Source organism: Symphalangus syndactylus, chromosome 9 (assembly GCF_028878055.3).
Source record: "Symphalangus syndactylus isolate Jambi chromosome 9, NHGRI_mSymSyn1-v2.1_pri, whole genome shotgun sequence".
Classification (NCBI taxonomy): domain Eukaryota; kingdom Metazoa; phylum Chordata; class Mammalia; order Primates; family Hylobatidae; genus Symphalangus; species Symphalangus syndactylus.
In genome coordinates, this window is record NC_072431.2 from 117,768,016 (window position 1) to 117,781,824 (window position 13,809).

General features: G+C 40.8%; 1 protein-coding gene across 1 annotated transcript in view; it reads right to left on the bottom strand.

The window, feature by feature from the left end:
• Positions 1 to 6,268: 6,268 nt before the first annotated feature.
• MTAP (methylthioadenosine phosphorylase) overlaps positions 6,269 to 13,809 on the bottom strand; it is a 141,981-nt gene continuing 134,440 nt past the window's right edge. Inside the window, exon 8 of the mRNA XM_055294080.2 lies at positions 6,269 to 6,608. Within this exon, the coding sequence (XP_055150055.2) occupies positions 6,417 to 6,608 (192 nt within the window). The 3' untranslated portion in view covers positions 6,269 to 6,416. The remainder of the gene's footprint in view (positions 6,609 to 13,809) is intronic.

The following is a 13,809-nucleotide window of genomic DNA, read 5'->3' on the forward strand; positions in this document are numbered from 1 at the left end:
TTTAGCTCTTTTATTGGGAAGATTCAATTTTCTTAAGTAATTAAAGACCAAAAAAAGGCAACATGAAGCACAAAGAACTATTTTGAGAAAACACAAAATCTTCATTTTGTAGGCCGATTAGTTACAAGGGAAAGGAAAATTTTTCACAACCACTTTTAAAAACTGGAGCAATACTCTTTAAAAAGAAAACTGTCATTTTCACAGAGAAGACCAAATTCTAGTTTTGCATTGGTTTACTTTTGATATTAAGACTCTTTTTTTTTTTGAGATGGAGTCTCACTGTGTCACCAGGCTGGAGTGCAGTGGTGTGATCTCAGTTCGCTGCAACCTCTGCCTCCTGGGTTCAAACGATTCTCCTGCCTCAGCCTCCCTAGTAGCTGGGACTACAGGTGCGCACAACCACACCTAGCTAATTTTTGTATTTTTAGTAGAGATGGGGTTTCGCCATGGTCTTGATTTCTTGACCTCGTGATCTGCCCGCCTTGGCCTCCCAAAGCGCTGGGATTACAGGCGTGAGCCACAGTGCTTGGTCAAGACTCATTTTTAAAACCTTATAATACATTCAGTTCTAGCCAACTTGTCCATACAAGAGTCATTCATTTTGTGTGTGTATCATCTCTCTTCCTTTTTGTATCCATTTAGATTTTATCTTTCATTCATTCTGAAACAACCTTTAAATAACCTCTAAACTAGACAAAATTATTCTTCCTTTTCCTTAAAACAAAGCACATCCTTATACCTTATGGCTTTCCTTACCAAAAGCATGTCTTACTTTCTTTGCATATAGTTATCTCCCTTATTATTTTTAGTCTTTTTAACTACTCTATATTAGTTAAAATTGTTAACTCTTAGTAACTTCAATTTCTAGTGAAAACTAGGAAATAAGAATTTGTGAACTGTTATGGGGCATTCCATAAATTGGTAAATCTATAAATATACGATTTTATAATTTCTGTAGAAGTATGTTCTTTCTCATAGTACATTTTAAAGTGTTTTTTTAACAGATGTAAATATATTTAGTTCCTTTGTAATAAAAACCAAAAGTAGATTAACTTATGTTAAGCAATTAATGTTTCAGCATTTTATGTTATTTGGAAATGATCTAAATATTTAATGAATGTCCATTATCTAATTTAATTTAGCAAAACTCTACAGGCATAAGTTAACAATGAGAAGCTATTGAGAAAGAAAAGAAGCTCAGAGCAGTCTGAACTATGTGAGGTATGCAAAATTTATCATCATCTGTCTGGATAGATATGTCCAAACAATACAGTGTGGTTCCAGGAGATGAAGACATCAAATACCATGGCCTCCAATGTGAAATGCCATCAAATACAAAATTCCCTCCAAACACCTTGGAAGCGACCATATCTGTATTGTTAACCAATACTTGTGGAGTTAAATTCAAATACATTGACTTATGGATTCATAATTTTTATTTTAAAAAGGCAGCTCTGACTGAGTGGACAACCTCATCACTGGAGATCTCCTATACATTGATCTTTAGATCAGCACAAGAAGTAGAAAACATATTTATTTGGTTGCCTTCGGAAATAAAAATATTTTTCAGATCTGGCTTTTGTTAGTCATTGTCTTTATTTGCATCATGTCTTTTATTCTCAAATTGATTATACTTTGTACTTCTAGATGTCTAAAATCAACAAAAAAACTAAAATAATGATAGCTAGATGCTTAGAAATGATCCGACATGCCATGGCTCCTTTGTAAGCAGATGACCTGAAATACCATTGCCCTGTCCCTTTGTGTTGCCAATCAACTTGGTCTTGAGACTTCACTGCATTCTTAAGCCATTTTATCTCTCCTCTCTTCCTCCAATGTGGGATGAGACTAACTGAAACTAAGTCTTCCAGTGACATGGGACAAACTTACATCTAAAATGTTGATCATCAATACTTTCAGAAGAAAAAAAAACTCAACCAAAAGGAAGAGAAAGAAGAGTCTGAACTATACAAAGTATGCAAAATTTATCAGGCCCAGAGAGACATGAGTGTGAGATTTTTGTCACACCCCGCCCCAAATCCATGCCCAGGGGATGTGACCCTCACCCATTATGTTCATGCTCCTGGAATTTACGGTTCAAAAAAAATGTATAGCCAATCAATAGTTTATATGCAACTAAAGAACTGCCCCTTCTTTAAAAAAAAAAAAAGAACCGCTTATAACTGCTGCTAATTGGAGTTTATATTCATAGCAACTTGAAGACGTGTCTCTCACATTGCAGTTCTCAAATTTGGCCCAAATAAACTGTTTATATTAATTTTGCCTCCATTTCTTTTGTTAAGAAGTTGACACAATTTTAAGTATCCATATTAAAAAATAATTACTATTGAAAAGTTCATTTATAATTTCTATTCTATTTACATTAATTCAATCGTTCTTAATTGTAATTGACTTATTTATGAAATTTCATTAGACAGACAAATCTAGTCAACATCTCAAGTTATTAATATTTTCCTATTAACTATTTTTACAGCATATGTATTGTTAGTCAAACATCACAAAAGCAAGAACCCAAAAAAAAGTTAAGGCCGGGCTTGGTGGCTCATGCCTGTAATCCCAGCACTTTGGGAGGCTGAGGCGAGCAGATCATGAGGTCAGGAGTTCGAGACCAGCCTGACCAACATGGTGAAACCCCATCTCTACTAAAAATACAAATATTAGCTGGGCATGGTGGTGCACGCCTGTAATCCCAGCTACTCAGGAGGCTGAGGCAGGAGAATCGCTTGAACCCGGGAGGTAGAGGTTGCAGTGAGCTGAGATTGCGCCACTGCATTCCAGTCTGGGCAACAGAGCAAGACTCCATCTCAAAAAAAAAACAAAAAAAAGTTAAATATTTGTTTTTGTTTTGTTTTTTTTTTTTTGCTTTACTGCTATACATAATATATACTTGCTTTACTGCTGTACTTAATAAAGTAATAGCTACTACATTTTCACTTTTGCTCTTAGATTAAACTGATAGTTTTATAATCTTAAACATCTAGTTACAATAAGAAACTTATTTGCCTAGTAACCCCTGGTAGAAAAAACTGTATGTATGTATTATATTTAATGTTGACAACTCTGAAGACATGCCTGCTTTAGTTAATCCAACAAACTTAATTTTTATTTACTGAAGATTATCCCATATCACACTGTTAAAGAGAACTAAAGATAGCCTGAGAAGGACTCCATACTTCTATATTTGAGTCCTTGTGGATGAACTGCAACCTAACTTAACAGATAGACGAGATTGAAAACCTAACTTAGGAGTATGTTCCTGTAACAATAGCTGAGTCTTGGCCAATTCTAGTGGCCATACTTCAACCACTTAGACATTGCTGAGTGTTCAAACTGTGTTCAAATAAGGCAAACACCAACCTGTAACCAGTCCAGCTGTTTCTGAACTTCACTTCTAATTTCTGTATGTCACTTCCCTTTTTTTGTCTATAAATTTGTTCTGACCATGAGGCATCCCTGGAGTCTCCATGAATCAGCTGTAACTCTGGAGGCTGCCTGATTCTTGAATCATTCATTGCTCAATTAAACTCCTTTAAGTTTAATTTGGCTGAAGTTTGTTCTTTTAACAATATCAACTTGAAGAACATTTGGGCTAGGTCTTATTTTTCTGAAAGTTTAAAAAATAATTTGTATAAGTACTTTTTCTTTAACGCAATTAAATACAGCTCTTTATAAGTTAATTTTAGGACAGTCTCTAGAGGTAGAAAAATATTACACATACATGCATACACAGACATACATAAAACACAGACAGAAGCAGATTTCACAGTTTTCATTTGAAAACTGTAGCCATGTGCCAGGTACAATAATACAAAAACAGTTTATGAAAGAATTTCTGAATCCAAATTGTGTTTCTGGCAGATGGAACAAGTTAAGATTATCTACAAGATGGCTAAAGTTTTTCACTGTTTCTGGGAGAAAAAACAAGATTTTTTTATTTGCTCAATTTCCAATTAGCTCTTTTTCTTCTTATTCTTCTGGTGAGTAATCTCCCTGGTATTTGCATATCAAAGAGATAACCCTCAGGTCCTAGAGGAGGCAGGGTGGAAAATGTAGATCTTAATGGCAGAGAGCCAGAAAAAGCACCTTAAACAAAGGTAAGGTTTGTTATTTAAGCTCCTTCTCCATTGGTTAAGAGTGTTTGGTGATTTAGTCCTTCTTTTCTTCCTGATGCAGAGAGAGAGACAAGCTTATAAATGGAGACTTCCTTTGTAGATATAAATTTCTCTTAAAAAGAGTCTCAAAATAACTCTCTCAAAATAATCTTTATGCCAGATAGCATATTTTGGCAACTAATTCAGCTAGATCTGTGTCTTCCCAACCCAGCTTTAAAAAAAAAAAGCTAGATTACTGAGTTCAGGATGGTGCCCATGAATAAACAGGGCAAAGCATGTTCTATACCTAGACTCAGTGTGGATAGCTTCAGCAAATTTCTGAGAGTTTTCCTTTGGGATAAGAAAGCCTTTCACTATTGCCTCTGAGCTTAGATTTTGACTAAAGCATACAGGTGGCTAAAGAAAGCCCAGCTGGTTTATTCTGAGGGACTAATTTCATAAGGCATTTTTTTTCTAACTTTTTGTCTTCAAAGTGGAAAAATAACTGAGTGAAAAAGTAATTAGAAAAACTGAGTGAAAAGTAAAAAACTGAGTGAAAAGTAAAAAAACGGAGTGAAAAGTAATTCAGAGTAATTAGGCAGAGGAGGGTAGAAAGAAGGATATTGTAAGGACTCAACGGGTTCTTCTTGCCTGCTGCCCAGATAGAGCTGATTTATCATTTATCAAGGCAGGGGAATTGCAATAGAGAAAGAGTTTTACACATGTAGAGTTGGCTAAATGGGAGATGTGTTTTATTATTGCTCAAATCAGCTTCCCTGGAAATTTGAAAGCTAGGGTTTTTCATGGATGGTTTGGGGGAGGAATGGGGCTCTTTAGGCAATAAGTGCTTGCTGCTAATTGGTTGGGGGTGCAATCATAGGGGTGTGGAAAATAGTCCTTATGCATGCTGAGTTGCTTCTGGATGGGGCCACAGGAGTGGTTGGTGGGTCCAGGTGGAGCCATCGGTAGTCAGACACACAAAAAACCTGAAAAGACATCTCAAAAGGCCAATCTTAGGTTCTAAAATACTGATGTTATCTGCAGGAGTAATTGAAGAAGTTGCATATTTTGTGACCTCCAGAATAATGGCTGGAAACTGTTTATATCTACACCTTAGCAGAATTCAGACTCCTCTATCCCCCTTGCCTGGTGGCCTCTCATCAGCTTTGCTGAGGTGGTTGAATTTTAGGGAAGGACTATTATTTAAACTATAGACCAAGTGTCTCCCAAAGTTAGCTTGGCCTAAGCCTAGGAATAATTATGGGCAGCTTGAAGGCTAAAGGCAAGATGGGGTTTGGCTTGATCAAATTACCCCTACTGCCATAATTTTCTCACTGTTACAGTTTTTGCAAAGGTGGTTTCAATTGAGGGAAGAAGCAGTTGGAGTTAAGTCAGTCAACGTACATTTTTGTTCCATTATCATTTTGCCTTTTGTAAAAAGTTTTTTTAAAAGAAAAAAAAGAGTCTCATTCTGTTGCCAGGCTGGAGAGCAGTGGCATAATCAAGGCTCACTGCAGCCTTAACCTTGTAGGCTCAAGCTATCCTCCTGTTAGCAGCAGCAAATCTGTATGGGTCTGCAGCAGCTTGATTTTTGCCTTCTTGAAGGAAATAAGTCTTCCAAGGGGCATAAGGCATAGTGAAAGAATGAGGCAAGTTTTTGAGCAGGAGTGAAATTTAAAAAGTTTTAAAGCAGGAATGAAAGGAAGTAAAGTACACTTAGAAGAGGGCCAAGTGGGCAACTTGAGAAATCCCAGTGCCCTGTTTCACCTTAGACTTGGGGTTTTATATATTGGCATGCTTCTGGGGTTTTGCATCTCTCCTCTTTTGATTTTTCCTTGGGGCAGGCTGTCTACATGTGTGTGAGTCATGTGTTTCTAGAGGAAGTCTAACTGTATAGGAAGTTTAACTGTATACCAGTTAAACTCCACCATTTTGCCTCTTAGTGCACGTTTGAGCCTGCTTGCCCAAACCCTGAGATCTTACTAGGAAGCTGCTGATCACCAGCTTCAGGAGTTTTCTATCTATTGGGAGATTGTCTTTCCCTGCTGCCAGTTGCAACCTATTATTATTTTAGAGCGAGAGTTTAACAACCACCTGATGATCATCTGATACTCACCTGACATTCCTAGTTGAAGGGAGTCTCTTCTCCCTTGCTCATGTCTGCCTAATTACCTACTCTAACATTTTCCCCCACAAGAATCCACGACCCAATTCTTTGGGAAAATGGATGAAGGTCAGTCTTCTGTAACTGCTTCCTGCTGACAGAGGTGTGGTGGTGATTGTTCTGTAAGTCTTGTCCTCTTGCTAGCTGTCAGGGCAGGGTGGCTGCGTGGGTTGGTGGAAGCAGTATCCAGCCAAGTCTAAGGGAGACAGGGGCAGGATTTCACCTCTGCCATGTCCCACTGATGGGAAGTCTAGGAGTCCTCTGTAGAACGGTGACTCTTGAATATTGAAAGGATGGTATCCCTCACTGACGATCATCTGGAACTTGATCATCTAAAGGTGAGAGAAAGGAGACAAATCGGGTTATTAGATTTTTGAAGACGTGGACTGAAAGGAGCAAAAGTAGAGGCTAACATGTGGTCCTAAAAAGGGAAGAACCCGGGGAAGATCCCATTTCCAGGTTCCTTACCAATCTAACTAACCATGAGAGGCTTGTTCTTGTAAGCTGGAGGCTCGATTTAGGAGTTGTCTGATGTTGTTTTGTACTTTTATTGATTGATTTACCCAAAAGCAACATTTTTCATCTAAAGCTAAACAAATTCCTCCCTGTGCTGCCGTTAGCATATCTAGTCCTTGACAATTTTGGAGGACTACAACTGCTAAAGTGTTAATTTGTTCTGGCCATGGTTAAGGTTTTAGCCATGATATTAAAATTGCTGGCTATTTCCTTTCAGAGTTGGCTATAGGTCAAGGAGGGTTTTGAGATTCCGGCAGCTTAGGTTCTCATACCAGCTATAATGCTGAGGCCCATAAGAAGGGGAATTAATTGGATAGCCCTTTTCGCCCTGGGCAAGATAGAATTCCCATGGATTGGTACTGGAAGAGAGAGATTGCCAGGGAGTATAAACATGTCCAGGCGTACAAAATCTATGGTACAAGTTCTAGTCCATTTAGTGAGGAGGCATTGGTAAACTGATTGGCCACAAACACAGAAGGCTCCTTGGGTTTTAAGACAAGTAGAGATGTCAAAACAAAATAAGAGATGAGGACAGCTACCAAAAATACCAAGGATGACAACACACCCAGGTAGCTGGTAGCTACAGTCATGCCTGCTAACACTTGGGTGCATGGAGTTTGGCTCTGATTAGCTCCCTTGGTTTCATTTTCCCAAAAAAAGAGAATTTTGAGTTTAGTCCATTAGAACCCATTCTGCTGTGGAGCTGAGGTTGGCAATTTGCAGACATTGGTTATAATCATCAGGCTGGAACTAGAAATTTCAAGTACTGCATGAGCTTGGGCATTGCTGGCAAAACTGAATGGACTTATTTAGCAAAGTTGCCTGAAGAAAGATAATATTTGAAAGTTTGGGGAATCTTGGTTGATGGTGGAATTGGTTTTGGGTGTATGTTCGATCAGTCTGTTGCTTAGAATCTATAGAGAGAGTAACATTACAAGCTATACTGGGAAAGAGCCTACATCCACTCCATTTTTTTCTTTTGGCCATAAGACAAATAGGGGTTATTCCCGTTAAAGTGATATTAGAAAAGATTGATCCAAAAATGAGAGGTTCCTTGTGGATGTCAAGGAAATACTGCTTTGCTTTTGCAAGAAATGTTATTTGCAGACCCAAATAGCTCTTTCAGATTAGGGTCCTGTTGAGAGGAAATACGTAATTCTATGTCTATGCTTGTCCAATTTCTGGTACAGGCTGGATAAGCTCTCCCTGGTGTTTTAGAGGAAGAGCTGGTACATAACCAGCATTTGGTGGAGTAAGGGGATCGTGTGTTTTGGAGCAATTGCTGAGCTTTTTCTAATAACGGGAAATCAGGATGGCAGTGTGCTGCCAGTAAAGCATTGAGTATGAGAACCAACAGGAGCAGAGAGAGCCATGGTGACCTAAGGTGATTGTGAAAGAGAGAAATTGATCACAAAGCAAGCTGCCACTGGAACTCCTGGTGGTGTACAAGTTGGGATTAAAATAGTGATAATAATCAGAGCAATTGTTAGTAAAATTCCTAATACTAGGATCACCTTACTTTGAGGTGAAAGGATGTTGCGGGGGCATTACTTATATTTTCACTAAAAGAGGAATTGCAGGTCTTCCAGTGCCTCACAAACGTATTCTGGAGCTCAGGGTGTTGGTTCTGGCTCTGGTGTTTCATGGCCTTTCCACGACTTCACCCAGGTATAATGTATCCAGCTGGCTATCTCTGGTACTTTAATGGCTGTGGGAATAGATACTGGAGCAGTGAAGTGGCCCCCCCAGACTACAGTTTGTTAGGAATTTGGGGTTTCAACCTTCCAAGCTTTAATGAGAACTACAGCCTGGAAGATACAGAAGCTGGGATTTTTTTCCCTTCCGATGTTGGGTTTGTTTTTAACCCATATTCCCAGAGAGTCTGTTGGAAGCCTGCTAAAGAAGAAACATACTGGGTGATTTTGGCAGTTTCTTCATCTAGTATCAGATAAGTCCGAATATAGAAATGGCCTACCATATAAGATCTCAAAGGGGCTTAATTGCTAGGGAGCCTTAGGGGCAATACAGATCTGAAGGAGGGTTAAATGTAAGAGGTCCACCCATGACTGCTATTTCTTGACAGAGATTATTGAGGATGCATTTCAGGGTTTGGTTAATTCTTTCCACTTTTCCTGAAGATTGCAGTTCTCAGGCAAAGTGAGGGTACCACTTTATGCCTAGGGCATTACTAACCTGTTAAGGTACTTGGGGAAAAAAAGATGAATCATTGTCACTCTGCAATGACCTGGGGAGTTCAAAGGAGGGAATGAGTTCCTTTAGGAGCAAGTCAGCTATCTCCTGCACCTTTTCAGTCCTTGTGGGGCAGGAGTCTTCCCATTCTGTGAAGGTACCTACACAGACCCCAAGAGGTACTTACACCTGTGGCATGTGGGTAGCTGAGTGAAGTCCATCTACCAGTCCTCCCCAGGATATGTACCTCTCCTTTGGATTTGACTTATTATGGACGGGGCTTCCCCATTTAGGGATTATTTATGGTGCACAAGGTGCAGGCTTGACAAACCTATTGAATAGTTTTGTTTAGTCCCTTCCCACTGAACACCCATTTACAAATTTGCCCTAGACTGTCCTTTTCAAGGTGGCATGAGTCATGTAAACATTTGATGACTTTCCACTGGGAGGCATTAGGTAGATGGAGAAGTTCTCCCAACATGTACCATCCATTGGTTTCTTCTTTATACCCATGCTGGATGGCCCAATCTATTTCTTCCTTAGTGTGTTGGAGAAGGGGAGAAAGGGGAGTAAAGTCTCCACGGAAGTGTCTTTTGAGATGGCTGCCTCTTTAGCTTTTTGGTCAGATAACATATTTCCCCATGCAGTTTCATCAGAACCTCTCTGGTGTTCTTTACAGTGCACTGTTGCCACTTCCTGAGGCAAATGAACAGCCTCTAGTAGCTCTAAGATTGGAGGTCTCTATGTAATAGGAGTATTCCAAGCTGTTAGGTATCCCCCTTCCGTCTGGATAGCCATGAGGGTGTGAAGCACCAGGAAGGCATATTTGCAATCTGTATACGTGGTTATTCTTTTTCTTTCCCCAAGTTTTAGGGCTGTGGTCAATGTGATGGGTCGGCTAGTTGCACTGAGGTCCCCAGGGACAGAGCTACCACCTCTGTAACTGGGTGAAGGGACATATAGCATACCCTGCGTATCTATCTGCATTCTTGACAAAAGCCAACCCTATCTGAAAACCGTATTTCATCTAGATAACCTAGGGGCTGATATTGTAAGTCTTCCAGGCTGGCATAAATTTGGTTAAGTATCTCACAACATGAATGTGGTCAGTTATCCTCTTGTAGTAGTGGCAGTAAGGAGGCTGGGTTAAGAGTGGAACACCACTCAACTGTTACCTGTGGGTTTGCTGACAACAAGACTTGGTAGTTTAGCAGTCTGTTGCCAGTGATCCATTGCGGTCTTTTTATATCCAATAAGGGGCCTATTTGTTGGAATGTCAGGAGCCTGACTGACTGTCCCATTGTGATTTTGAGGGCCTTCTTGAGTAAAAGGGCTGCTGCAGCCACTACCTTTAGGCAGTGTGGCCACTCTTGCACTACTGGGTCTAGGTTCTTTAAAAAGTAACCTATAGGACATTTGATGGCCTGATGGTTTGAGTTAGAACTTCCAGGGCTACAACTTACTTTCAGTGACAAAAAGCTGAAATGGTTTGGTTAGTATGGGTAGGCCCAAGGGCTAGGGCTTGTGAGATCTAAAGGCTTGCTTCTGATCTTTTTCCCAGAGAAGTGGGTCCTGATCAGTCCCTTCTTTTAGAACCTGATATAAGGACTTAATAATTCCACCATATGCCAGTATTGAAAGTCTAGAATATCTTGTGATCCCCAGACAAGCCCAAAGTTGCTTTTGGGTGGTTGGGGTAGGTCTTCTAAGGATGGCCTGTATCCATTCTGGAGAAAGCTTATGTTCTCTGTGGGATCAGGATTATCCCCAGGTATTGGACCTGTTTTCTTAATCACTATGCCTTGGCCTTAGACATCTTGTACCCTCTGTGAGAAAATCTAGTGTCTGGACTAGATGCAGGATTCATAACTCTCTTGTAGGGGAGCAGATTAACAGGTCATCTGTCATCTATGTACTGTAGGAGACACCCTCAACCCTCAAGAGTTAGGTCCTGCAAATCGCTAGCCAAGACTTGCCCAAACAAATCGGAACCATCTCTGGAACCTTGCGGAAGTACTATTCAGATGAGCTGTAGACTCCTTCCTTTTTCATTCCCCCATTCAAGTGCAAATAGAAATTGGGAGGATGAGTCTAGGGAGACACAAAAGAAAGCATCTTTGAGCTCTAAGACTGAGAACAAATGACCATCTGGAGGTACTTCTCCTAGAATAATATATGGGTTGGGGACAATTGGGTGTATTGGGACTACTGCCTCATTTATGATTTGCAGGTTCTGGACTAGCCTATATTGTCCATTGCTCCATTGCTCTTTTTAACAGGTAAGACAGGGGTGTTACATAGCGAGTTATAGGATATTAATAATCCATGTTTTAGACATTTTTCATTAGGGGATGAAGTCCCTTTTGGCCAGAGGCCAAAGAGGAAGCTTTCTTCTACAAGGTTAGCTAGAAGGATCCATGAGCTGAGTTACTATAGGCATTGCCATTATGACCTTTCCTGGTATTCTTGAGCCCCAGACTTCTGGATTAATGGAAAAGTCTGGAAAGTTCATCCTTGTGTGTGACTTCCTTGAGGCATAAGATTGCATTTGGAAAAGGTTAACTAAGCCCCTAGTCTAAATAAAATATCTCTACCCAAAAGCAGTGTAGGACATTCTGCTATCATTAAAAATGAATGAGAAAAGACAGTCTCCCCTCACAGGCAGCAAAGATGAGGAGTGAACCTTTGGGTTATGGGCACCCAATTTACCCTCATCACCTTGGAGGATAATTGCCCATGAAGAGATAAGCACCAAGCAGGCCATTTCCCAAAGAAAACTTATAGTCCTACCTGCCACATCCAAAGCAGCCCTCAGCTCTGCCCCTTCAATAGTAATGTTCAGTCCAGGAGCTGGCTGGAGTGGATGGCCCCTTCAGCTTAAGGCCATCAGGAATTGGGATTCTGTTCTAGGGGCCCTTCAGCCCTCAGGGCAGTTCCATTTCCAGTGGTTGAGTTTGTGACAGAAAGGGCAAGCCATGTAGGGATTTTTCCCATCTGTCCCACTGTGACAGTTTGTCTTCCAGTGTCTTGGCTTCCCACACTGATGGCAGTTAACTGGGAGAGTATTCTGAGGGCAATTTGGAGAGGGCTGGTGGATTTTTAGGGCAGCCAATATTTGAAGCTGCTGCTTTTCCTTTTACCTCTTCTTTCGCTGAGCACTTTCCTCTTTCTCCTAGTCCTGATTGTAAAAGACAGAGGAAGCCATTTTGAAGATGTCAGGCATAAGGGTGTTGGGGTCCAGTGCTAGTTTTTGGAGTTTCCTCCAAATATGTGGGGCTGCCTGAGTTAAAAAATGGTCCTTCAGGACCAGTTGCCCTTGGGATGTCTCTGGGTCTAGGTTAGTGTGTTTCACCAGGGCCTCTTGTAGCCTCTCTAGGAAAGTGGTGGGGTTTCCAAGAGGTCCTTGATCTACTAAGACCAATTTTATTATAGTTTACAGGCTTGGTTCTGCTAGCTTTCATTCCTTCTACCAGACATAGGAACATGCAATTCTTTGCCCATATGCCCCCATGGGTATTGTAATCCCAATTGGAGCTGACCGAAGGAACAGTGGTGGCCCATACAGGGTAGCCACCAAGGTCAGTCATGTGCATTGCATTTGCAAATGGTTGGGGTGCCTCCATAATGGAGTCATGTTCTCCCTTAGACAGGGTTTGTCCTAGTATGACTGAGATCCCTCCAAGTGAGTTCAAATGTTAAGCCCAGTTTATGGAACCCTTTGATGCGTTTGTCAGGATCCTCCATCAACTTCCCTAGTTCTGCTTTGACTCAGGTCTTGCATATTAAATGGAGTCTGAACTCTAGTAGGTCAACTAACTTCTTGAAGGGAGCATAACTTAAAGGGGTGGTGTCTAGAGGATGGCCCTGGGTAGGGAAGGGAAGGCTTCAGGGCCAAGAGACTTGGATATAATGGGGCCAAAGGGTAGGGTTTGAGCTAAGCTCCACTTGGGTAAACCCAATGAGGGGTCTCCCGAACCAAGCAGATGGCGCAGCATGATTATGGCTGCTATCATCACTGGATCAATTTTACAAGCCCAACAAAGGTCTGGGTTGTTTCTTAGGGCCTGTACATAGGGGATTTCTGTCTATTTTCCCTGCTAGTGGCAAAACAGATCTAGTTGATAGAGCATATTAAAATTTACGCTTCCACTTTCTGGTCAAGATTCCTGCTCCTGGAGCTTGTATTAAAACTAGGCTGTGATACAGAAAAATATTAGCCTTTTCATTTTCAGGGTTTTGGGGTCAAACTTTCAGTTCTTGAGGATGCATCCAAAGGGTTTGTACTGTAGTAGGGAGATGTGATAACCCATCTGTGAAGATACAACAAAGGAGAAAAAAAGGAAAAAGAAGGTACCTCCTTTTATTTCCCTATTATCCTTTCCTGAACAGGGCATCCCCCATCCATCCTTAGGGTTCCAGAATGAACCTGTCTTACTGGGTACCCAAACCTCTGTCCCATCTCATCACAATTACTCACTTGAGAACAGAGGAAGTACCCAAGTGAACAGGGGTCCCCTATTTATCCTTGGAGTTTCAGAATGAACCGGTCTTACCAGGTACCCCTAAGCTTGCCTTCATCTCTGTTCTAATGGTAATCTGTTCTGTGCCTGTGGCCTGGGACCAGCCTTTATCTCTCTCTGTCCTATGGGTACTTTGTCTCTTGCACCTGCAGCCTTGGGCTGGCCTATATCCTTATCTCCATGATCTTATAGTGACTCTTACTCAGAGCATTCTGGCAACAAAATGATTACCTCTTTTTTTTATAATCCATTTCCCATGTTCTTTAAGTAGATGAGAAGCTTGTTTTTCAGCCAACTGCTGCAAGAG